At 43.1% G+C, this 27,383-nt stretch overlaps 1 protein-coding gene across 2 annotated transcripts in view; it reads left to right on the top strand.

Annotated features, from left to right (window-relative positions):
- Nucleotides 1-27,132, top strand: part of nhej1 (nonhomologous end-joining factor 1) — a 387,162-nt gene extending 360,030 nt beyond the window's left edge. The window contains exons 6-8 of one of the 2 annotated variants that reach the window (XM_072260971.1): nucleotides 459-573; nucleotides 20,504-20,625; nucleotides 25,044-27,132. In XM_072260971.1, coding sequence (XP_072117072.1) covers nucleotides 459-573; nucleotides 20,504-20,625; nucleotides 25,044-25,136 — 330 coding nt within the window. In that variant the 3' untranslated portion in view covers nucleotides 25,137-27,132. The remainder of the gene's footprint in view (nucleotides 1-458; nucleotides 574-20,503; nucleotides 20,626-25,043) is intronic. The other variant, XM_072260972.1, reaches the window with a different exon arrangement.
- Nucleotides 27,133-27,383: the final 251 nt, after the last annotated feature.

Raw genomic sequence — 27,383 nt, 5'->3', positions numbered from 1 at the left:
ACAGAAAAAGAAGGAAATACAGTGGTATCCATGAAAAACCACACCTAACAATGACTGACAAACATTCAGTGTACAAAAGAGGACAAATTACAGAAATAATAAAAAAGTAAACTTAATAATACTGAGAACATGAGCTGCAGAGTCCCCAAAAGTGAATCCATATTCTGTAGAGCCAGTTCAGTGCTGAGGCGAGTGAAACCATCCATGATGGTCCAGGAGCCCAACAACTGTTCCTGACCTGGTGACATGGGACCCAGACTCATGCACCTCCTGCCCACTGGTAGTAGCGAGAAAAGAGGGAGACAGATCAACTCGGGCAGAAGGGGTGGGCTCAGGTGGGGGATCTTGACTGGCATTAATGGGGCTGAACACCCTGTTTGCCTGCAACAGCACTTTCATTGAACTGTGTACTTATTCTCCCAGGTCCTTTGGTCACTTTGGTGTCCATTCTGTTGCAGAGTCTGTCCGAGGCCATTGATGTGCACAATGGAAGGATGTTTAACCCTGAGCTTCAACGTCTCTACAGAACAATAATAGCAGTCAAAGCAAATCGGAAAAGAAGACATAGTTCTGGTAGGTGCCTGCAGTGTGTGCTATCGGAGATATCACCTACAGTACAAGAAGTTACAGTTGATCAAAGGACAAATTACAGTGATAGTGTTGGACAGGTTGACTGAGGGAGCAAAACAGAATAAAAGTGAAAGTATATTTAGATCATAAGACCAAGAGATATAGCAGCAGAATTAGGCCATTTCGCCCATTGAGTCTGCTCTGTCATTTCATCATGGCTGATCCAACTTTCCTCTCAGCCCCAGTCTCCTGTCTTCTCCCCATATCCCTTCAAGAATATTTATTATCGAAGTATGTATATGTCACCATATATTTCCTTGAGATTCATTTTCTTGCAGGCATTTACATGAAAATAAAGTAATACAATAGAATTAATGACAACTAAACACAAAGAAAGACTGACAAACAATGCAAAAGAAGACAAATTGTGCAATAAATAGAAATATAGATATGAATAGAGGGGTAGGGAGATATATAGACAGAGAGAGGGAGATAGATAGATATAGTAGAGAGCTAGAGATTGTAGATACAGCAGGCAGAGAGATAGTTGGATTGAATTGGAGCAATAAATTAACTGTTGGAGGGATCTGGAGTAGTAATCATTTTGTTCTTTACATTCATGTACTGAAAAATGACAATAAACAACTTTTAATCTTGAATTTTGAACTCAGGTGGTCAGGCAGCATCAATGGGGAGAAATGGACAGATGACTGATGTACAGTCTCAAATCTAATCAGAATCAGATTTAATATCACCGACATATGTCGTGAAATGTGTTAAATTACGACAGGGGCACAATGAAATACATGGAAAATAAGTACAGTATAGAGAAAAAAACTGAGTTACATTAAGTATATATGGTTATTAAATAGTTAAGTTAAGTAAGTGTTGGTGTGTGGCCAAGTGGTTAAGGCGTTTGTCTAGTGATCTGAAGGTTGCTAGTTTGAGCCTCAGCCGAGGCAGCATGTTGTGTCCTTGAGCAAGGCACTTAACCACACATTCCTCTGCGACGACACCAGTGTCAAGCTGAATGGGTCCTAATGCCCTTGGACAACATCGGTGTCGTGGAGAGGGGAGACTTGCAGCATAGGCAACCGCTGGTCTTCCATACAACCTTGCCCAGGCCTGTGCCCTCGAAACCTTCCAAGGCGCAAATCCATGGTCTCACAAGACTAACAGATGCCTATATAAATAAGTATTGCAAAATAACATTAATAATCAATTAGTGAGGTAGGAATCGGATGGCAGAGAGGCAAAAGCTGTTCCTGAATCACTGAGTGTGTGCCTCCTTCCTGATGGTAACAGTGTGAAGAGATGGACACTGCCTTCCTAAGGCACTGCTCCTTGAAAATGCCTTGGATACTATGAAGGCTGGTACCCATGACGGAGCTGACTTAATTTTAAAAGTTTCTGCAAGTTATTTCAAGAAAGAGTAGAGCAATGGACAGTTGACTGATGGAAATTCTCAAACTCTGCATTTCCCTCCACAGACACTGTCCTACCCACTAAGTTCTTCCTGAAGCTCTTTTTGTTGGCTCCACCTTCCAGAATGTGCAGCCTCTTTCATCTCTTGCATATCAGAAATACCCTTTTTTTGGCCTCAAGACATTTGGCTCTTGCATGCTATCATTCCCCCCCGCCCCCCGCCGAAGTAACAATTAAAAAGCTGCAGATGCTGGAAATCTGAAATAAAATAAGAAAATGTGTTGGAACAGCAAATCATAAACAAAAGAGATTCTGTAATTGTTGGAAATCCAGAGCAACACACACAAGTGCTGGAGGAACTCAGCCAGCAAGTCAGGCAGCATGTCTGGAGAGGAACAAGTACGTTTGTAGTTCTCTCCTTAGATGCTGCCTGACCTGATGAGTTCCTCTAACACTTTGTGTGTGTTGCACAGAAAATGCTGGATGGTCTTTGACCTGAAATGTTATTCAGTTTCACTTTCCACAGAGGCTATATGACCCACTGAGTGTTTGGAGCATTCTCAGTTTTGCAAATGGGACTAGCTAGGCAACTTTGTCAGCATGGACCAGTTGAGATGAAGGATCTGTTTCTATGCTGAATAACTATGACTATAACTCTATTTCACTTGGTGCTTCTCAATTCTGCTGCTATTAAAAATTCAGGTGATTTCATTTGCAGGCAGTGTTTAAAGCAATCTGGATCAGAGGCATGAATGCTTTGGGTTATCCAGTTGCTTATGAATCCAGTACAGTTTTCTTTCTGTCTTTCCATCTTAGTCTTCGTTCATCTCTTTATTTCTTACCGCTACTCTAATCCTTGCTCTCGTTTCACATCTGTCTCTCTCCTTCTCTCATTCCTTCTCTCTTCTCTCATTTTCTTTCCGTCACTAATTTTTGTATTCGTAGAACAATGAAGCACACTTCTTTTCAAGGTCATAGAGTCATAGAGAAGTACAATACAGAAGCAGGCCTTTCAGCCCATCTAGTCCATACCAAAACCATTTAAGCTGCCCACTCCCATGAGCACAGCCCTCCATATCCCTACCATCCATGTACCCATCAAAACTTATCTTAAATGTTGAAATCGAGGTCGCATGCACCACTTGTGCTGGCAGCTCATTCCACACTCTCACGGCCCTCTAAGTAAAGAAGTTTGTCCTCATGTTCCCCTTAAACTTTTCAACTTTCACCCTTAAGCCATGACCTCTGGTTATATTCCCACCCAACCTCAGTGGAAAAAGCCTGCTTGCATTTACCCTACCTATACCCCTCATAATTTGGATACCTCTATCAAATCTCCTCTCAATCTTCAAAGAGGAAGAAGAATTCTAAAAGCAAGATTACACGACCATTGCTTACGAGAGAAGTCAGAACCAACATAAACACCAAAGAGAGGGCAAATAATAGAGCGAAAGTTATTGGGAATTTAGAGGATTTGGAAGCTTTCAAATACCATCATTAACAAGGTAAAGATGGAATATGAATGTGGAGGCATTAGTAATGATCTTTCAAGAATCAATAGATTCTGGAATGGTTCTGGAAGACTGGAAAATTGTACATATCACTCCGTCCTTCAAGAAGGGAGAGAGACAGTAGGAAAGAATGTTGTGTACTTGGACTTTCAGAAGGCCTTTGACAAGATAACACATGAGGCTGCCTAACAAGCTACAAGCCTATGATATTACAGGAAACATTCTAGCATGGATAAAGCAGTGGCTGATCAGCAGGAGGCAAGGAGTGGGAATAAAGGGAACTGTTTCTGGTTGACTGCCAGTAACTAGTGTTGTTCCACAGGGGTCTATGGTATGACCAATTCTATTTACATTATATGTTAATGACTTGGATGATGGAAATCATGTCTTTGTTGCAAAGTTTGCAGATGATATGAAGATAGATGGAGGGGCAGGTAGTTTTGAGGAAATAGAGAGGCTACAGAAGGATTTAGATAGATTGGGAGAATAGGAAAAGAAGTGGCAGATGGATTACAGTGTTGGGAAGTGTATGGTCATGCACTTTGGTAGAAGAAATGAAAGAGTTAACGATTTTCTAAATGGTGATAAAATACAAAAACAGCTGAGGAGCAAAGGGACCTGGGAATCTTTGTGCAGGATTCCCTGAAGATTAATTTGCATGTTGAGTCTGTGGTGAGGAAGGCAAATGCAATGTTAGCATTCATTTCAAGAGGTCCAGAATATAAAAGCAAGGATGTAATGTTGAGACCTTATTAAGCATTGGGGAGGCCTCACTTGGAATATTGTGAGCAATTTTGGGCCCATAATCTAGAAAGGCTGTGCTGAAACTAGAGAGGGTTCAAAGGAGGTTCATGAAAATGATTCCAGGATTGAATGGTTTGTCATATGAAGAGGGTTTGATGGCTCCGGGCCTGTATCCACTGGAATTCGAAGAATGAAGGGTGACTTTATTGAAACCTATCAAATGGTGAAGAGTTTTGATAGAGTGGATGTGGAGAGGATGTTTCCTACGGTGGTAGAGTCTAAGACTAGAGGATACAGCTTCAGAATAGAGTGGTGTCCTTTTAGCACAGAGATTAGGAGGAACTTCTTTAGTCAGAGTGTGGTGAATCTGTGGAATTCTTTGCCACAGGCAGCTGTGGAGACCAAGTCTTTATGTATATTTAAGGCAGAGGTTGATGGATTCTTGCTTGGTCAAGGCATGAAGGAATACAGAGAGAAACCAGGAGAATGGGGCTGAGAGGAAAATTGGATCAACCATGATTAAATGCCGGAGCAGATTTGATGGGCCAAATGGTGTATTTCTGCTCCTATATTTTATGGTCTTATTCCATATAAGCATCGCACTCTGGGTGAAACAAATAGGAATGTGAGTAGAGGGACACAATTAAATAGAATTGTGCACAAGAACTCCTGGATCATAGAAGGTTCAACATAGATCGATACAGCACAGTATGGTCCCTTATACCCACTATAAGTGCCTGTCTAATAGCCTATCAAACACCATGACTGTAGCTGCTTCCAACACCCCCAACTCCACTGGCAGCCACCTACCACTCTGTACAAAACTACTTGCTCTGTACATCTCATTTAAACTTTTAAATGTTAAAATGTAAAGTATTAAATAACCTTACAGGTGCACTCTCCACTACTGGAACTGGTGAGGGCTTACCTTGAGTATTGTGAACGGTTTTGGGCTCCTTATCGAAGAAAAGATGTGCTGGCATTGGAGAGGGTTCAGAGGAAGCTCACAAGGATGATTCTGGGAATTAAAGGGTTATCATATGAGGAACGTTTGATGGCTCTGTGTCTGTACTTTCTGAAGTTCAGAAGGATGTGGTGGCGGAGGGGGGAGTCTCATTGAAACCTTTTGAATGTTGAAAGCCCTAGACAGAGTCGATGTGGAAAGGATGTTTCCCATGGTGGGGGAATCTAGGACAAGACAGCACAGCCTCAGGATGGAGGGGCATCCTTTTAAAACTGAGACGTGGAGAAATTTCTTTGGCCAGAGGGTGGTGAATTTGTGAAATTTGTTACCACATACAGTTGTGGAGGCCAAATCATTGGGTGTATTTAAAGCAGAGATTGATAGGTTCCTGATCAGATATGGCATCAAAGGTTACGGGGAGAAGTCTGGGGAGTGGGGTTGAGGAGGGGAAAAAAGGATCAGCCATGATTAAAGGGCAGACCAGACTCGATGGGCCAGATCATCTTATTCTGCCCCTATGTCATCCAAAGTGGGCATAGAAGGCGTTGAGCCCATCTGGTAGTGAAGCATCGCTGCCATTTATACTATTGGGTTTTGTTTCGTAGGAAGTAAATGGAAACCCTTCCAGAGTTGACGTGCATCCGATGTCACCTCCAACCTTGCTAGAAATTGCTTCTTTGCTCTTGAAATAGCCCTCTGCAAGACATACCTGGTTTTCTTGCACAGACCTGGGTCACCAGACTTAAATGCCACAGATCTATCCCTCAGCAGATTACAAACCCCCTGGTTCATCCCCTGGTTTCGGTTTGGGAATGTACAGCAAGTTTTCATAGGCACACACTCATCCACACAGGTTTTAATGAAGTCGGTAACAACTGTAGCAGACTCATCCAGGTTCGAAGATGAATCCCTGAATACAGTACAGTCCAGCCCACCGATTCCAAGCAGTCTTGTAAGCGCTCCTGTGCTTCCTTTGTCCATACCTTCCTGGCCCTCACTACTGGTGCTACAGTCTTCAGTCTCTGCTTATACTCAGGGAATAGAAGTACAGCCAGGTGATCAGACTTTCTGAATGGTTGCAGGCGTGGAATTGCATACTATTTGGTTCTTGAGCCAACTGGTAAAATCCTGATCACTACAGTTTAGCAAAACTATGATGACCTTGATCACCTTGCACTAAAATTGACATGCTTTTGTTCTAATTGTGTTGTTTCTTATAAAAGGTGTATGGTTTTTGTTTTTCTTGTGAATGCTGTTTATTTGATGCTCTGTGCCCGTGATGCTGCTGCAAGCTTTTCATTGCACCCGTACATGCATGTATTTGTGCAGATGGCAATAAACTCAACTTGAACAGCCTCAGGAGAGAGATGCGGGGACATTTCTTTAGCCAGTGGGTGGTGAATCTGTGGAATTTATTACCACAGGCAGCTTTGGAGGCCAGGTAATTGGGTGTATTTAAGGCGGTGATTGATAGGTTCTTGATTGGCCACAGCATCAATGCTTATTGGGAAGAAGGCTGGGCAGTGGGGCTGAGGAGGGGGAAAGAAAAGATCAGCCATAATTGAATCACAGAGCAGACTTGATGGGCCAAATGGCTTAATTCTGCTTCTATTTCTTTTGGTCTTATGGTCTTGAAAATAATTGCTAACTTTGCCTCTGGTAATTTTATAAACTTCTATCTAATCTCCAACTGATTAAGTTTCCAGAGCCATTTTTCAGTGGCCAAAGATCGATATGAGTCAAATCTCACCTTTCACGTACACCCAATCAATTCATGATCATTCAATGCAATCATGTAAAACAATCAAACCTCACACATTGACCACAATCAATGTTGGTCATCACAATAGTTCTTCACTACAACTTACTCAATAATGTACTTCTGTTTTTAAAGCCATCTCTATGGTCAGCTTGCAAAACTAAGTTTTTTTACATGTGAGAATAATAAACCTATTCCAATTCCAGTACTGTTAATTCACAGGATGTGGACATTGCTGCCATTTATTCCTCATACCAAATCATCTCAGGTGAAAGGAAGGTAGATAAAAATATCAACAGCATTGATGTCCAGGGAGTAGACGACAGATTTCCTTCCCCGAATGGCATTAATGAATATCATAGGATTTTTACAGCCATTCACTAGCTCAATGGAACCATCGTTAATAAACGTGCCAGCTTTTTATTCCAATCTATTTAATTAATGGAATCTAAATTCCCCAGTTGCTGTGGTGGGATTCAAGGGCACATCTCAACGGTCCATACCATCTGATGTCACTGTACCACCATATGCTTCTATATTCCACCCCTATTATTTGACTCCAGAGATAGATGTCTGGGACGCCTCAATAATGTGTGATCACCAAGGTGAAGTAACAAGGCTCAAAGTTATAAAAAAAAAGTCAAAATCAAGTTGATTGTCGCATGCACAAGTACACGTATGCATGGGTGCAATGAAACGCTTGCCTGAAGCAGCCTCACAGGCACAGAACAGCAGGTGAGCAGCGTTCACAGGAAATACTTGAATTAAACATAAAATACAGTATGTACAATTTTGACAAGAAAGAATACAATTAGAATAAAAAAGGTGCATTTTAGTGCAAAGTGATCATAGTGTTGCTAAACTGTAGTGATGAAGGTTTTGCCGGTTGGTTTAAGAACCAAACGGTTGAAAGGAAGTAGCTGTTGAATTTGCAATGTTATTAGGGCAGTTGGTAACAAAGAGCTGTGAGCACAGCACAGGAACAGGCTTTTCTTCCCTCTGCCTCTGTCACCCTAGCTGTCGTTGTACAAGGGCAGTGGCTGTCAATGATACTTCCCTTGGATGATAGCTTCTTTTCCAGACACATAATACAGCTGTAAGCCCACAATGATACTGAACCTCAACTCTTATATTCACCCTAATAAACAGTAACTCAACCATCTTTCTCATTTAACTACAATGCTAATAAAAGGGGCATAATTTTAATGTAATTGGAGGTCAGATTTGGGGGGTGTGTCAGAGATAGGTTCATTTATTTACACACACAGTGGTGAGTGTCTGGACTCCACTGCCAGAAGTGGTGGTAGAGGCAGATAAGTTAGGGGCAATTAAGAGACTCTTAGATACATGGGTAATAGAAAAATAGAAGGCTATGTAGGAGAGAAAGGTTAGATTGATCTTGCAGTAGGTTAGAAGATTGGCACAATATCATGGACCGAAGGACCAGTTCTTTTCTATGTTCTAACTGCCGTAGGTAGGTCAGTTGAGCAAGTTAGAGTTTTCCTCTCTGGATCGAAGGGAATGAGAGCTAGCTGGGTAAGGTGAGAGGTGTACAAGATGATAAGAGTCATGGTTCGACTGGATAGTCAGAGATTTATCCATGGTGAAATGGCTAATATGAGGCGGCATAATTTTAAGGTCTTTGGAGGAAAGTGTAGGGAGATATCAGAGGTAAGTTATTTACACAGGGAGTGGCGGGTGTATAGAACATGCTGCCCAGGGGTGGTAATAGATGCAGATTCATTAGGGACTTTTGAGAGACTTTTGGATAGGCACATGGATGATAGAAAAATGGATGGCTATGTTGGAGAGAAGGGTTAGACTGATCTTAGAGTAGGTTAACAGGTCAGCACTACCTAGTGGGCCAGAGGGCCTGTAATGCCTTATGTTTTCCATACTGTGTTCTGACTATTTATATCAGCAGAAAATTGCCCTTAACAGTGCTCCTCAACACCCAGTATGAGCTCCGAGCCAGTAAGGCTCTCAACAGAGAGCAGTCACCATGGCACCCTGCCAAGGTAACACCTTCCTTAGGCCTTCTAACAAACTTCTACAGACGTGCTGCCTAAAATATCCTAACTGCTTGTTGGTCTGGTACAGCAATTTGAATGCATAGGAACGCAAGAACATAGAATATAGGACAGTATAGCACAGTATGGGCCCTTTGGTCCACAGTGTTCTGCTGACTTATATAAACCTACTCCATGGTAGACCAAGCCTTTCTCTCCCTCACAGCCCATAACCCTCCATTTTTGTTTCATCCATGTACTAAGAGTCTCTTTAATATCACTAACGTACCAGCCCCTACCATCACCGCTGGCAGTACATTCCAGGAACTTACCACTCGGTGTAAAAGCCTCTGATATTTCCCCTAAACTTTTCTCTGCTCACTTTAAGTGGATATCCCCAGGTGTTAGTCATGCTACCCTGGGAAAAAGAGATACTGTACCATCTGTCCACTCTATCAATGTTTCTCATAACCTTACACACCTCTATCAGGTTACATCTCATCATTCATTGTTTCAGAAAGAAAATCCTTAGCTCGCTCCACCTTCCCTGATGAAACATGCTCTCCAATCCGGCAGCATCCTGGTAAATCTCTTCCACATTCTTGCTAAAGCTTCCACATCCTTCCTATCATGAGGTGACCAGAACTGAACACAGTACTCCGTGTGGTCTAACCAGAGTTTGATAGAAATGCAACGTAACCTCACACCAGCACTTCATAGACCTTCTTATCCACCTTATCAACTCCAAGTCCCCTCTGTTCATCCACACTGCTAAGAATACTCCATCAACCTTGTACTCAATCTTCAAGTTTGATTTTCCAAAGTGAATCATTTCACACTTTTCCCAATTGAACTCCATCTGCCACTTCTCTGCCTAGCTCTGATCCTGTATTTATCTTGTTGTAACCAATGACAACATTAATACTATCCACAACCCCACCAAGCTTTGTTGTAACCACAAATTTACTAACCCACCCTTTCACTTGCTCATCCAAGTCAGTTATAAAAATCACAAAAAGCAGGGGTCCCAGAACAAATTTCTGTGAAACACCATTGTCATCCTTCAGACAGGATACTACTACCCCATGCCTTCTGTAAACAGGCCAATTCTGAATCCACACAGCTAAGTTTTCATCACTTCCTGGATGAAGCTATATGAGGAAAAGTGTCAAACACCTTACTAAAATCCATAAACACTGATACTGGTGAAGCCCTACTTGAAGTAGTGTGTTCAGCTTGGTCACCCTGCTATAGCACAGATTACAGAAAAGGAAGGAAATCGAACACTTGCCTGTGTGGTGTAATAACAACAACCTCCCACTCAATGTCAGTAAGACCAAAGAACTGACTGTAGACTTCAGGAGATGTAAACCAGAGTTCCATGAGCCAGTAATCATCAGAGGATCAGAGCTGGAGAGGGTCAGTAACTTTAAATTCCTGGGTGTCACCATCTCACAGGACTTGTCCTGGACTTATCGTACAAGTATAATTGGGAAGAAAGCACAACAGTGCCTCTACTTCCTCAGGAGTCTGCGGAGGCTTGGCATGTCATCGAAAACCTTGGCAAACCTCTATAGATGTGTGGTGGAAAGTGTGCTGACTGATTCAGTATGGCCTGGTATGGGAACACCAATGTCTTTGAGCGGAAAAAGCCTGCTAAAGGTGGTGGATACAGCCCAGTATATCACAGGTAAAACCCTTCCAACCACTGAGCACATCGACATGAAACATTGCCAGAGAAAAGCAGCGTCCATCATCAAAGATCCTGACCACCCACACCATGCTCTTTTCTCACTGCTGCTGTCAGGTGCCTCAGGACTCACACCACCAGGTTTAAGAACAGTTACTACCTCTCAACCATCAAGCTCTTGAACAAAAGGGGATAACTACACACATTTAAGGACTCTATTATATTTTTATTTCATACTCATTATTTATTGCTATTTACTTATTATTTGCAATTGCACAGCTTATTTACATTTAACAGTTCCTGATGTTATCAGTTTACAATTACTGTTCTACAGATTTGCTAAGTATGCCCACAGAAAAAAAATCTCAGGGTTGTATGTGGTGACATGCACGTACTCTGATGATAACTCTTTACTTTGAACTTTGAGGAAAAGATTTTCAAAATGTTAACAAGATTTGAGGGACTGAATTACAGGGAGAGGTCCAACCTATCCAGGCTAGGACTCTATTCTTTGGAGCGTAGGAGACTGAGAGGTGATGTTATAGAGGTGTTCAAAATCATGAGGGGCAAAGATAGGGTGAATACATAGAAAACCTACAGCACAATACAGGCCCTTTGGCCCACAAAGCTGTGCTGAACATGTCCCTACCTTAGAAATTCCCTAGGGTTACCCACAGCCCTCTACTTTTCTGAGCTCCATGTACCTATCCAGGAGACTCTTAAAAGACCCTATCTAAAAGACCCTATCTTATCTGCCTCCACCACCGTCGCCGCCAGCCCATTCCACGCACTCACCACTCTCTGCATAAAAAACGGACATCTCCTCTGTACCTACTTCCAAGCACCTTAAAACTGTGCCCTCTCGTGCTAGCCTGGGAAAAAGCCTCTGACTATCCATATGATCAATGCCTCTCATCATCTTATACACCTCTATCAGTTCACATCTCATCCTCCGTTGCCCCAGGGAAAAAAGGCCGAGTTCACTCAATCTGTTCTCGTAAGGCATGCTCCCCAATCCAGGTAACATCCTTGTAAATCTCCTCTGCACTCTTTCTATGGTTTCCACATCCTTCCTGTAGTGAGGCAACCAGAACTGTGCACAGTACTCCAAGTGGGGTCTGACCAGGATCCTATATAGCTGCAACATTACCCCTCAGCTCTTAAACTCTGTTGTGTATGTGGCTGAGTTACACAACAAATCTATAAATAAAAATGCTGGAGATGGGAGCTAAGTTAACAGGATTCTTTACTGACTGATACCGAACTAAACGCACACGTACAGATCAATATGCGCCTAATAGCCCATGCAACGACACGTTACTACAACATTAAGTAGTCCCATAATATACAGTAGGCTATATGGTACACTCCTCCCCTTTTATTTTAATAGTGTATCTACTGTTTTTTTTCTGGGGCACTACGCTAAACAAATGTGTACCCTTAACCAGTTGTTTACTTAGCAACTTAATAATATCAAATTATAACAAAGTAACGTAATAATAATAATTATAACTCAAGTCTCTAGGGGGGTCTTCTCTGCCTCTCCGGGTAACGTCTGCCCTGAAATGTTTGCTTTGGGGAATTAGTCTCCACAGGTACATCAGGTGGGTCCTCAGCACTGATGACAAGCTTATCTGTGGATGAGGCTGATGTGGTCATATCAGGAGTGTTTGTTTCTATGTCCGGGGAGTCAGGGCAAGATGTTGTGTTTTCCACCTGAGCATTCAGGATTTGTTCCACATGACGTCTCCATACGTTCTCTCCCATCCTGTACTCTATACATCAGTGGCCCATCTATGGAGGGAATTATACCTGGTTGCCACTGTTCAGTTCAGTAATCACGTGCAAGAACTGACTGTCCCACACTGAAGCTCTGTGTTGACTTAGCATTCAAGTGTTTGAACTGTCTGTTCTCCACATCACGCCGTACATCTGGTTTGAGAAGATCCATGCGGAACCTCAGATTCCCGTTCAGAAACATCATCGCTGGGGTCTGATTAGTCTGGGGTCTCATTACGATAGGCAAGGAGGAAGCGGTCTATCTTGTGTTGTAGTGGTCGATTTTCATTGTCCATTGCCTTGATGGCTTTCTTGAATGTCTGCACAAATCTTTCTGCCAAACCATTTGTGGATGGATGGTAAGGGGCAGATGTAAAGTGCTTGATTCCATTGTTCTTCACAAAACTTTGGAATCCTTCAGAGACAAATTATCATCCGTTGTCTGTGCAGATTTGCTCTGGTAAGCCATTTCTGGCGAACATGGTCCTCAGGACTGTAATGGTCTTTTCTGATGTGGTTGACTTCATTTTGATGACCTCTGGCCATTTGGAATGTGCATCAATGGCGATTAAAAAGATAGAGTCCATGAAGTCAGCGTGCACTCGTTGCCATGGTGATGAGGGCCACTCCCATGGATGGAGAAGGGGCTTGTGGTGATCTGTTCTGAAACTTTTGACATCCAGAGCAGTTCTTGGTCAAGTCCTCAATCTGGTTATCAATTCCTGGCTACCACACATAGGCACGGGCAAGACTTTTCATCTTCACGGTACCCAGGTGCCCCTCGTGCAGTTCCTCCAGCACCCTGGTGCGTAGCTTGGGAGGGATCACAACTCGTGAGCCACACATTAGTGTTCCCCGACACACTTCCTCGCTGAGAAGGCTGGAAACAGTGTGTTGCCCTGCGCTGGCGATTCCTCTACCATGATGTCATACACTTGTGATAACATAGGGTCATTGCGTGTTTCCCTTTTAATGAGGCTGTTTGTTACTGGTAATTATTCAACTATTGTTGTGTGAAAGACCTCTGCTGAATCCATTTGCATAGTTATCTCGGAAGTGGGCAGAGGTAAACATGACAAACCATCTGCGTTGCCGTGCTGCTTGGTCCCCTTGTGTTCAATGTCATACCTGTGACCTCCTAAGAGAAGAAACCATTGCTGCAGCCTTTGTGCTCTCATCACTGGAACACCTTTACTTGGGTTGAAGATTGACACGAGAGGCTGATGGTCAGTCAACAGAGTAAACTTTTGGCCATACAGGTAGTGACTGAATTTCTTGACTCCCCACACGAGGCTTAGGGCCTCCCTGTCAATCTGTGCGTAGTTGCGTTCAGCTGAAGTTAGCGTTCTGAGGCAAAGGCTATTGGTCTTTCAGAGCCATCTGGAAACTTGTGCGATAACACAGCTCCTATCCCATGGGATGAGGCATCACAAGCCAGTCAGATAGGTCAGGAGGGGTCAAAGTGTGTGAGCACCCCTTCTGAAGTTACGAGTCTTTTAATTTCTTGAAACGCTTTCTCATAGCTCTCAGTCTACTTCCATTGTGTTCCTGTCTGTAATAGTGCATTTAGTGGGTGTAGGGCTGTGGATAGGTTAGGCAAGAACTTGTGGTAATAGTTCACTAGTCCAAGATATGCTCTCAGCTGAGACACATTTTCAGACGGTGGTGCCTTAAGCACTGCTTCTATCTTGTCTTGAGACATGTGTAAGCCATCCTTGTTGATCACATGCCCACAGATGAGATTTCCTCTTTGAAAAACTCACATTTCTGTCGATTAGCTCTGAGCCCATATTCTCGTAACCTGGTGACTTGTTTTAGGTTAGAAAGATGTTCATTATCCAGGTGACACTGAGTCCCTGGAATCCCCTGCAGGACCTGGTCCATTGCCCTTTGCCAGATTGCAGGAGCTGATGCTATCCCAAACACCAACCTGTTGTACTGGTAAAGTCCTTTGTGTGTATTTATTGTCAGGTATTTCTTGGATGCTTCATCGATTTCCATTTGGAGGCAAGCCTGGGTCAAATCGATCTTTGTGAAATGTTCCCCTCCTGACAGGGAAGCAAAAATGTCCTCAATTCGGGGTAGGGGATATTGTACTGTGCGGAGAACTGGGTTAACAGTCACTTTAAAGTCTCCACATATGCGCACCTTGTTTGGTTTTCCTGGTTTTGTGCTGGAGGTTTTCTTCATCACTGGAACAATAGGCATGGCCCATTCACTCCAATCCACCTTTGACAGGACCCCAGTCTGCTCCAGATTTCTCAGCTCTGCCTCTACTGTAGGACGGATTGCATATGGCACTGGTCTGGCTTTGTGAAATTTTGAACATGCATTTTCCTCAATCTCAATCTTTGCCTTCATGCCCTGAAGTGTTCCTATTCCTTTCATGAACACTTCCTCAGAGTCAGCACGTACTTGTGACAGTCTCTCAGATGTAGCCTTGCTGCCCTCCTTTGCTGACACATTTAGGGCCTTGATTGTGTGCCAATCCAACTGAATTTTCCTGAGCCATTCATGTCCCAGCAACGGTGGTCCTCCATTTTTCAGTACATAGAGGTTCAGCTGCTGTGTTTTGTCTCCGTAGGTCACTGTCACTTTAATTTTACCTTTGGGATGCACTTTCTCTCCTGTGTAAGTCTTTAGCAGCAGCTTAGTTTGTTTCAGAGGTATGTGAGAAAACAGTCATTTGTAGTCGTGTACAGAGATCACTGTTAAAGCTGAGCCTGTGTCCAACTCCATTTTCAGTCTCACGCCTGCCACTTGTGGAGTGATCCATATTACTCTTCGATCATCTGTCTCTTTTACGCTGTGAGGGTGCAGACAAAACAATTCACTTTTGTCTGAGTCGTTTTCATCAGAAATGCTTTCTTTCATTTTGTGCACATTGTTTGTATTTTCCTTTCTGGGGTTTCTTATTTCTCTGTATTTTGTCCTTTTTCTGCTGTTTTCTAGCTTTGCATACTCTGCCAATGTGGCCCTGTTTGCCACAGTTTCTGCATTCTTTATCTTTAAACCAACAATCATCAGGGTCATGTGACCTGTTCCCCCAACAGTAACATTTCTTTCCTTCACTTCTGTTCGGTAACATTTTATTTGTGGCATATTCCAGAGATTTTTGTTGTATCTCAGAAGCACCCTGTACTGCTATTTCAGTTGATATTGAGATGTTTAGTGCTTTCTTGAATGTAAGGTCTTTTTCACATAGGAGCTTCTTCTGTGTGGTTTCACAGTGCATGCCACACACTAACCTGTCCCTCAATGTGTCTGATAGACCAGCTCCAAATTGACAATGTTCTGATTATTTCCGCAATTCAGCACAATATTCAGAAATGCTTTCATTTTTATTCTGATTCCGTTTATGGAATTTAAATCCTTCAGCAATGACCAGTGGTTTGGGGTTTAAATGCTGTTGTAGAGTGTTTACTATTTGCTTGAACATTTTATCAGCTGGCTTTTCAGGGGTTAACAAACTCCATAGCAGCCCGTATGTTTTTTTTCCTCCCATAATATTGAGTAAGACGTTGGCTTTCTTTTCATCATTAACACCATTAGCCTCACAATATAACTCCACTCTTTCAGTGTAAGTTGCCTAGTCTTCAATGCCACTGTCAAATGCTGTAATGGTTCCAATCATCGCCATCTTTGTTATGTTAATTAAGCCCCGGTCTCCCCTTATTTTCCTTTTTGACTCACCTGTCCTTTTTGCTAGCGCCACGAGCGCACTCTGTCTAGATGTGTGTGTCGCTTCTTTTTATCTCCCTTCTGGGGCAGTCAGACCTCAGTCCCTGGGGTCAGCACCAGCTGTGGTCTTGGCTGGACGTGCTGCGACTCCGACTGTGTCTCTTGGTCTCCCAACGTTCCTGACCCCAGCTGTGCTTCCGTTTCCTTTCGGACTCATGGCCTCGCTCTGCCTTGGCTCGTACCTTGTGCTCTTCTTCTGAGTGTCATTATCAATTAAGACACGGCATTCCAATACGATGTAGGCTTTGTTGTGTAACCTGACCACACGCATAACAAATTGGCAATGAGACTAATTAAGTTAACAGGGTTCTTTACTGACTGAAACCGAACTGAGCACACCCATACAGGTCAATACACGCCTAATAGCACTTGCTCAATATGCACCTAATAGTGCATGCAACGACGTGTTACTACAACATAAAGTAGTCCCATAATATACAGTAGGCTACAAACTCAATTCCACGATTGACGAAGGCCAATGCACCTTATGCCTTCTTAACCACAGAGTCAACCTGCGCAGCAGCTTTGAGTGTCCTATGGACTCGGACCCCAAGATCCTTCTGATCCTCCACACTGCCAAGAGTCTTACCATTAATACTATATTCTGTCATTATATTTGACCTACCAAAATGAACCACCTCATACTTATCTAGGTTGAACTCCATCTGCCACTTCTCAGCCCAGTTTTGCATCCTATCAATGTCCCACTCTAACCTCTAACAGCCCTCCACACTATTCACAACAGCCCCAACCTTCGTGTCATCAGCATATTTACTAACCCATCCCTCCACTTCCTCATCCAGGTCATTTATAAAAATCACGAAGAGTAGGGGTCCCAGAACAGATCCCTGAGGCACACCACTGGTCACCAACCTCAATGCAGAATATAACCCGTCTACAACCACTCCTTGCCTTCTGTGGGCAAGCCAGTTCTGGATCCACAAAGAAATGTCCCCTTGGATCCCATGCCTCCTTACTTTCTCAATAAGCCTTGCATAGGGTCCTTTCTCTAAAGTAACTGAAGTCCCACTGAAGTAAGACTCACTGGGCTATCTGTACTCCCTTTCTTGAATAATGGAACAACATCCGCAACCCTCCAATCCTCCGGAACCTCTCCCCTCCCCATTGATGATGCAAAGCTCATCGCCAGAGGCTCAGCAATCTCCTTGTTCACCTCCCATAGTAGCCTGGGGTACATCTCGTACGGTCCCGGTGACTTATCCAACTTGATGCTTTCCAAAAGCTCCAGCACATCCTCCTTCTTAAGATCTACATGCTCAAGCTTTTCAGCCTGCTGTAAGTCATCCCTACAATCGCCAGTTTCCTTTTTTGTAGTGAATACTGAAGCAAAGTACTCATTAAATACCTCTGCTTTCTCCTCCAGTTCCATACACACTTTTCCACTGTCACACTATTCTCTCACGTCTTATCCTCTTGCTCTTCACATACTTGTAGAATGCCTTGGGGTTTTCCTTATTTGTGTCTGCCAAGGGCTTCTCATGGCCCCTTCTGGCTCTCCTAATTTCTTTCTTAAAGCTCCTTCCTGCTAGCCATATAATTTCTCAGATCTCTATCATTACCTAATTTTTTGAACCTTTCATAAGCTCTTCTTTTCTTCTTGACTAGATTTACAACAGCCTTTATACACCACGGTTCCTGTACCCTTCTATCCTTTCCCTGTCTCATTGGAACGAACCTATGCAGAACTCCATGCAAATATCCCCTGAACATTTGCCACATTTCTTCTGTACATTTCCCTGAGAACACCTGTTCCCAATTCATGCTTCCAAGTTCCTGCCTGATAGCCTCATATCTCCCCCTACTCCAGTTAAACGTTTCCATAACTTGTCTGTTCCAATCCCTCTCTAATGCTATGGTAAAGGAGATACAATTGTGATCACTACGTCCAAAATGCTCTCCCACTGAGAGATCTGACACCTGACCAGGTTCATTTCCCAATACCAGATCAAGTACAGCCTCTCCTCTTGTAGGCTTCTCTACATATTGTGTCAACAAACCTTCCTGAACACATCTAACAAACTCCACCCCATCTAGACCCCTCGCTCTAGGGACAAGCCAATGGATATTTTGGAAATTAAAATCTCCCACCACAACTGTTATTATTACTCCTTTCCAGAATCTGTCTCCCTATCTGCTTGATGTCCCTGTTACTATTGGGTGGTCTATAAAAAACACCCAGTAGAGTTATTGACCCTTTCCTGTTCCTAACTTCCACCCACAGAGACTCCATAGACGATCCTGCCATGTCTTCCTCCTTTTCTGCAGCCTGATAGTGCCACGCCCCCACCTCTTTTGCCTCCCTCCCTGTCCTTTCTGAAACATCTAAAGCCTGGCACTCGAAGTAACCATTCCTGCCCCTGAGCCATCCAAGTCTCTGTAATAGCCACAACATCATAGCTCCAAGTACTGATCCACGCTCTACGCTCTTCCGCTTTGTTCATGATACTCCTTGCATTAAAATAGACGCATCTCAAACTATCAGTCTGAGCGCATCCCTTCTCTATCACCTGCCTATCCTCCCTCTCACACTGTCTCCAAGCTTTCTCTATTTGTGAGTCAACTGCTTCTTCCTCCATCTCTTCAGTTTGGTTCCAACTCCCCAGCAATCCTAGTTTAAATTCTCCCCAGTAGCCTTTGCAAACCTCCCTGCCAGGATATTGGTCCCCCTGGGATTCAAGTGCAACACATCTTTTTTGTACAGGTCACTCCTGCCCCAAAAGAGATCCCAATGATCCAGAAATCTGAATCCCTGTCTCCTGCTTCAATCCCTCAGCCACGCATTCATCCTCCACCTCACTCTATTCCTATACTCACTGCCACGTGGCACAGGCAGTAATCCCGAGATCACTACCTTTGTGGTCCTGCTTCTCAACTTCCTTCCTAACTCCCTGTAGTCTGCTTTCAGGACCTCCTCCCTTTTCCTGCCTATGTTGTTGGTACCAATATGTACCATGACCTCTGGCTGTTCTCCTTCCCACTTCAGGATATCGTGGACCCGATCAAAAACATCAGAATACACTCTTTTTCCAGGGTTTGGGAATCAAAAACTATAGAGTGCACAAGTTTAGGGTGAGAGGAGAAAGTCTTAATAGGAACTTGAAGGGCAACATTTTACACAAAAGATGATATGTATGTGGCATGAGCTCCCAGAGGACGTGGTTGAGACAGGTACAATAATAATTTTTAATAGACAACTGGACAGGTACTTGGATTGAAAATGTTAGTCCACACACTGGCAAATGGGACTAACTTGGATGGACACCTTTGTTACATGAACCATTTGGTGAAAGGGCCTGTTTCTGTATTGTACAACTCTCTGACCTTGATATCTTTTGAATCTAGAGGTTCAACCCGGAGAAATGTGAAGTGATACATTTTGGAAGGTCGAATTTGAAGGAAGAATACTGAGTTAATAGCAGGGTCCTTAGCAGTCTTGAAGTCTGCATCTGTCGATCCCTCAAAGTTGCAATGCAAGTTGATAGGTTTTTTTTAAGGTATATGGTATGTTGCCTTTCATTAGTCAGGGGATTGTGTTGCAGCTCTATTAAACCATGGTTAGACACACTTGGAGTACTGTGTTCAGTTCTGTTTGCCTCATTATAGGAAGAATGTGGAAGCATTAGAGAGGGTACAGAGGAGATTTACCAGGATGCTACCTGGATTAGAGAGCATGTCTTATGACGGTAGGTTTCTCTTTGGAGCGAAGGAGGATGTGAGGTGACCTGATAGAGGTATACAAGGTGATAAGAGGCTTAGATCAAGTTTATAGCCAGAGAATTTTTCCCAGGTCAGAAGTGGCTAATACAAGGGGGCATAATTTTAAGCTGAATAGAAGAAAGTATAGGGGGAGATGTCAAAGCTAAGTTTTTTTTTAAAAAGAGTATGGTAGGTGTATGGAACTCTCTACTGGGGTGTTGATAGAGGCTGATACATTAGTGGCATTTAGGAAACTCTTAAATAGGCACATGGATAAAAGGAAATTGGAGCACTATGTGGAAGGGAAGGGTTAGATTGATCTTAAGAGTAGGTTAAAAAGGCAGCACAACATCATGGGTCAAAGAGCCTTTACTGCACTGTAATGTTCTATTTTCCATGTTCTAAATCTATCTCTGCTTTTCTTAAATCTATTTAGCAATATTTACAATTTTATTTAAACAAGGATGTAACCCTTGGCTCAGGACTGCTTGCTTCAGTAGATTCGAGTTCTCTGGAGATGAACAGTTTGGACCCTAGGTTGCCAGCAGATTTTTAAGAGTCATAATCCACTGTAGCTCCTTCTGTGTTCTCCAGAGAAAGACGACGGTGGGGATCCTCAGCCCAGTCTTGCAGAAACACAGGCAGAGGCAGCGAGTGAAACAAAGGCAGAGGATATCACAGCAGCATCTGCAGAGGACCCAAAGGTTAAAAAGCAGGTGGGTGAATATTTTCCTATGAATGTTCTCACTGGCAGTTTCCCCACTCTGCCCATTGTTATTGCAGAGGGTCCCACCCACATGGTGGACTGCAGTTGGCTTCAGTGACCAGGATTCAACCCTGACATGGGTGCCAACTCGGTGGAGTTTGCACATTCTCCCTGTGACGTCCACAAGTCAAAGCCCAATGGATGAAGCTTGGAGCCTGTCCTGGAGTTGGAGCACTGCCTGTGTGTGGGGGGGAGATGAGCAGTTTGTTTTGCTGTTGTTGTTTCTGTGCTTTTGTTGTTCTGCCAAGCATTGTGGACGTGAACTGCTGGGGTCAGAATGTGTGGCAACACTTGCAGTCTGCCCTCAGCACCTTCTTAGATGTCTATAGTAGGGGAGTCTAGGACCAGAATCCACGCGGCAAGTCACCCTGAGAAAAAAGAAGTGAATTTTAAAATTTCTCACAACATTGAAGGAGACCTTCAGCTCTTGGAGCCCATGATAGCTTCCAAACCAAGTTCAGGGGAATTAACATCAGCCAATTAACCTGTAAACCCTTGTCTTCCTGGGTTCCTATTGGAAACCCACACAGGCAGATTCCGATTCAGATTTATTTATCATGTGTACATGGGAACATACATAGTCATTTCCATTAACAACCAAAAGATATAGGAACAGAATGAGGCCATTCAGCCCATTGAGTCTAGTCCACCTTTCCATTATAGCTGATTTATTATCCCTCTCAGCTGCATTCTCCTGCCTTCTCCCCGTTGCCTTCAACACCCTGACTAATTAAGAACCTATCAAACTCTGCTTTAAGTAGACTTGGCCTCCACAGCCATCTGTGGCAATGAATACCCATATTCACCACTTGCTAACTAAAAAGTTCCTCCTCATCTCCGTTCTAAATGGACATCCCTCTAGCCTGAGGCTGTGTCCTCTGATCTTAGACTCCCATACTACAGGAAATATCTTCTCCATGTCCTTTTCAATATTTATTTGGTTTCAATGAGGTTGCCTCCTCAGTCTTCTAAACTCCAGCATGTACAGGCCCAGAGCCATCAAACACTTCTCTCACAAAACATTAATCCTTTCATTCAAATGTTAAAAGGTACATTTATTATCAAAGTCTGTATGCAGTATACATCTGAGATTCTTCTTTTCCAGATAACCAGGAAACAAAGAAAACCATTAGATTCAGGTCAAAGAGAAGCAGCAAACTGATCGCCCCCACTCAAAAAAAAATGGCAACACGATTACCAAAACCCCCTCCCTCCACACAAAACTCAACAAGAACAATTGGCCCCCAAACCCCCCTCTCACGCACAAAATGTAACAAGGACATTGACCCCCAAGCACCCCCTCCCCGGCACAAAGCACAAGAACATCATCCCCCAAACCCCCTTACCCAGCACAAAAAGTTCTGCCTATTTGCATTGGCTCCTGAGGAGAAGGAGTCTGTGGAGGTCTGGGTGGAGTCCTTGAATGTGGAGTCGAAGAAGACATCCAATGGGCGTGAAGGCAAGTTCTTTGGGAAAATCGTCCACATCTTTCTTACCTCCTCTTAGATCATAGGTCATCAATCCAGATTGCCCGATCTTCATCTAGGTCTCTGGCTGCTAAAACATACTTAAAGTTGTTATTTAGACCCTGATGAAATATGGTGGACAGCACCTCCATGTTCCAAACGCTCTCTGCAGCCAAAGTGAGGAATTCTATAGAGTAGTCCACCACAGACCTGATGCCTTGTTGGCTGTCTCCTGACCACTGGTGGGGTGATTGAACACCCTCCTCATTGTTTTAGTAAAGAGGTCTATATTGAAATAGGTGGGCAAAACCGTCTCTCATAGTGCCGATGCACAAAAGGGCACCCTGCCCAAAAGGAGTGAGATGATGTGTGCCAGCTTACTTTGATCTGAAGGGAACTTGGAAGGCCGTAACTCAAATGCTAAGGAGCAGTGCATCAAAAACTCATGGCAAGACTTGGGATTACCATCGATCTGCTTGGACTGGTCAGTTTAATGATCTTTCACAGGAGTTAAGGAAATCCGTGGCAGGATACACAGGTAAGTGCTCAGAACTAGAACCAATCTCTGAAGAACATAAATCTCACCTACTGGACTCAGAGAACTTCTGCAGCAAGGTTAGTATCTCCTGCAGCGTGTGTTTGTGTCTCCCAGCAGCTACTCCCTGTCAGGACAGTGCCATACACAACTGTTCACACTCTGTTTGGTCCATGACAGCTCAGTCTTGCTGTGGTAATGAACTCAGACTAGCAAACCCAGGTGCGGAGTATCTAGAGGTTCGAGTATAAAACACCAGTGAGAATCAACGATGATACACAGGTCAATGGGAACAAACGTCACTATGGAAAGTCCAGTTCAAGACTGAACAATAAGTGCTCAGAGTGCGTATCTTAAATAGTACAAGGTTGCACCAGAAACCTGCAGTTACCAATATACAGGATGATAAAACTTCAAGGAGCAATTAACAGGTAAAACAAGGCATAATTAGGTAAAGCAACGATATTCAGGTTAAGTAGAGCACCGATGAATGTGGGGCCTCCCGCTGATCCAAAGGGTTAATGACACTCCTAAGCTCCAGGAAATAAAGTCCTAACCTATTCAGACTTTCCCTATAATTTGGGTTCTAGTCATCTTGTGGACTAAAATGACAGGTGATGCAGGTGAGGAGAATCTGAGTGGTCCATAAACACTATCTTGCTCTTCCTCTTTTGCTCTATTTATTTATAAGTACTGCACTGTACTAACACAATTACATGACAGACATCAGTGACAATAAACCTGATTCTGATTTTCCTCACTTGCATCAACCTGATACATGCCAGCTCCAGCTCCAGCCCCTGCCCCATCCTTTCCCCTCACTGCTTTATACTGCCCGCCTCTCTTCTCTTCCTCACATAGAATCATAGAGCACTACAGCACAGAAACAGGTTGCTCAGTGATGAACGTTTATTCTACCTAGTCCCATCAACCTATCCCTGGACAATAGCTGTCCATACTCCTTCCATCTAGGTACTTCAAACTTCTCTTAAATGTTGAAATCGAAACCACAACCATCGCTTCCACTGGCAGCTCATTCCACACTCTCACCACCCTCTGAGTGAAGAAAAATCCCTCAGATTCCCCTTCAATATTTCATCCTTCATCCCAAACCTATGACTTCTAGTTCTAGTCTCACCCAACCTCAGTGGAAAAAGCCTGCTTTCATTTACCCTATCTATACCCCTTATAATTTTGTATACCTCTATCAAATCTCCTCTCATCATGGCTGATTGATTATACCTCTCAACCCCATTATCCTGCCTTCTCCCCATAATCTTACTAATCAAGAAGCTATCAACCTCTGTTTTAAATCTCTTTGCTCTTCCTACGGTCCCTAGGAAGGGATCGACATGAAACATTGACCATTCATTTCCCTCCACAGACGCTGCCTCTTGCTACCTAGTCGTTTTGCTCCACAGATTCCCCCTCTGCACTCTCTGTTCTCTCCAATCTCAGGACAGGAATTTATATCGCCATTCCTTTATTGACCTTCAATATCTCGGAGCACCCTGGATTCTGTTCCACTTGCTCTGTGTACTGTGGGGCTATGCACACTCCCCTGATGAGCCGCCTCTGTCGGACAGTGGAGAGACTCTGTTCCCAGCATGTCCCGGCAGCCAATGGTATTCAGGGATGAGGAGAGAAAAAGATAGGAAGGCATGACAGCGCCTCATCTTTCTTAAAAGTTTGCGTAGATTTGGCATGTTGTCTAAAACTTTGACAAACTTCTATAAACCACAGTAGAGAGTATCCTGACTGGTTGCATCACAGACTGGTATGGAAACAACAATGCCCAGGAATGGAAAAGTCTACAGAAACTGGTGGATACATCCCAGTGCATCATAGACAAAGCCCTCTCCACCATTGAACACCTTTACAAGTAGCACTGCTACAGGAAAGCAACATCCATCATCAAGGAACCCCACCATCCAGGCCATGCTCTCTTCTCGCTACTACCATCAGACAGGAGGTACAGGAGTTTTAGGTCTCACACTGAAGGTTCAAGAACATTTATTACCCTACAACCATCAGACTCCTGAATAACCTGTCCTCCTTCACCTCAACTCTGAACAAATTCCACAACCTACAGATTCACTTCCAAAGACTCTATAGCTCACGAGTCTACAACTCATGAATTTTCAATTTGTACAATTTGTCTTCTTTTGCACATTCGTTGTTTGTCAGTCTTTGGTTATACATAGTTCTTAATAAATTTTATTGTATTTCTTTTTTTCCTATAAACACCTGAGTCTCAAGGTGGTATATGGTGATACAGAGATACTTTGATAATAAACTTACTTTGACTTTGAAGGTTACAAATATTTCATTGATGGCTCATTGTCAATGTTTTGTGCTCCGTTTCAGGTGCCTCGAAAACGTCTTCCTCCAGCAGCTCTGAGCAATTCAAATCGAAACACCCTGAAGCAGAAGAAGAAAAAGAAAGGAATTTTTGGTTGATTTTTTTTTAATAATGGGTAATGTTTTTAAGCCAGGAAGCAATTGTGCCCTCTATCCCATTTCCTTTTTTATCTGAAGACCACACTGCGATGTGACTACTAGCGGCAACAATAGAGTTGTAAGTGACCTCGCTCCAAAGACACTCTTTCCCGTTTTACATCAGAAGTCGATATCCAGGGATTTCCAAGGTTCCAAATGTATCGGCACCTTAAATTGGGAGTCCAGAATGTCTCCATATTCCGCAGGAGCTGGGAGCCTTCCAGAGACCCACAATGACCTAAGTTATGCAGAGGAATGGGTCGAACTCTGCCGCTCAATTCTTCTTTTGGGGGGAGGGGGTTGGGATTGTTGTATGACCGTGGTTGCCATGATGATTATTTCTAAAGTGGCCAGATGATTTTGTTTTTAAACTTTCTACAGTAATATCTATGGGGCAACAGAGATTTATTTACCTTAAAACAATGGTGGAATAGAGCCAGCTGATCCGATGAGGGGCTGAGCACTGTGCAGCATGTCACATCTTTCCTTTTGAGGTCCAGTGTGACTGCAGCAGGCTAGCTGAACAGCTCAGTTCTTGACGTGAAATCCAGTTGAAATGACCCAGAGTCAGTGACACCATCTCTTTCCTTGCAGTTTTCTGGCTTTGCAAAGCGTAAACATTGTACCAAAAAATTACCTGTGAACCCATAGGCAACAATTTTTTCAAATGGAATTTACTGCATGTGACTATTAGTCTGTTCCTTGGTCTCTCTCAGTTTTGTATTTGTTTATTTATCAGTTCCTTCTCTGACTACTTTTTATCTTAATTTGTTTTCCTGTGTCATTCACACAGCTCTTTTTATTTACATAAATTTTTAACACTATTTTCTCTTCTTTATATCCCGTTTCTTTCTTTACCCCTTCACTTTTCTGCCTTGATGTCCATCGTGTCTTGCATCCTCTCCTGGTTTCTCTTAATGTTTGCTGTTAACTCCCTTTTGTTCCACAGTTCATCGCCCCAGCCCAAGCCCCTTTTCCTCAAGAGCAGTGCACCTAAATTTTTAAGAATAAGCAGAGGTATTTCTTTTAACGTTAGTGATGAACATTCTTGTTCAGTGCGCGTCAGTGTTGGTACTTCTTTAAGAGGCTGTACACTGTAGTTTTAAGAATAAGCACAAGCTACAAAAATTTTCATATTTTAAACAGTAACACTCAGTGTTAGCGATGAATATCTGGTCAGTGTGGGTCAGAGTGTAGGTTCTTCTTTCAGATCTATTAATTTGATGATTTGGTACTTTACCAACAATATATCATTACCTTTTAAACTCCCACAGCTTCAGAGGTTGCTGGCACTTTTTAATTTAATAACTGCATAATTGCTTTTTTTTTGCATTTGCCATTTGATTTTCTCTTTGCCCCTTTCCCTCCCTCCCTTCTTTATCCAGTTAGACAACAAAAATTTATGGTCAGTACTCCAAAGTAAAACTAAATAGTTGCAAATTAACAGTGTACCAGCAATAGTAACTACTTTGTCTAATTAATTAAAGGCTCCACAAGCTTGCCAAATTGAGGACAACAGATGGTATGAATTTGGCATGCAGCCGCCATTGGTTTCCTTTGCACAAGGCTGATTTTATACTAAAAAAAACACTACGAGCTGATTGTGGCTTCAAAAAAGCTTGGCTGACGCTCGACTTCATTCCGTTTTCCTTTTAAAATTAAATAACCATTGCTCCAACCAAAAGTGACTTTTTTTTTAAAAACAGGGAATTCCCCCCTCCCCACTTACCACCCCAACTTTCCTCACTCCTTAAGCCTGCCCGTGCGTGTTGTCACGATGCAGTAAGGTTAAAATCTTCCAGGCTGTTAGGCTGTACAGAGCAAGCGATGTCCCATTCCCTCTACAGGGTGACACAGCCCATAAAACCCTGCTGTTTGGGTTTCTTGCTAGTACCTCCTTGTTTTTATATATTAGTACAAGCATTTCTTTTACATTTTAAAACCGATATGAAAATAAAGCTGTTTAATGTTACTTCAAAGAACTCTATTTGGTGTTTAAGTATGGGTATTAACTTTTCCTTCCGCGTGCTGATTAGAATTTGTGAGAGCGGTCCTATCATCAACTTCCAGGCACCGCGTCCACCTCGCCTCCTCATTGACCACTCTCTGCCCCTGAATATTGTTCCCAGCTGCAGTTAACGCTATAGAATACCACAGCATAGAAACAGGCATTCTGCCCATCTGATCCATGCCAAGCTTCTGTTCTGC

Source organism: Mobula birostris, chromosome 6 (assembly GCF_030028105.1).
Source record: "Mobula birostris isolate sMobBir1 chromosome 6, sMobBir1.hap1, whole genome shotgun sequence".
Taxonomy (NCBI): domain Eukaryota; kingdom Metazoa; phylum Chordata; class Chondrichthyes; order Myliobatiformes; family Myliobatidae; genus Mobula; species Mobula birostris.
This window is presented reverse-complemented; position numbering and strand designations above follow the sequence as displayed.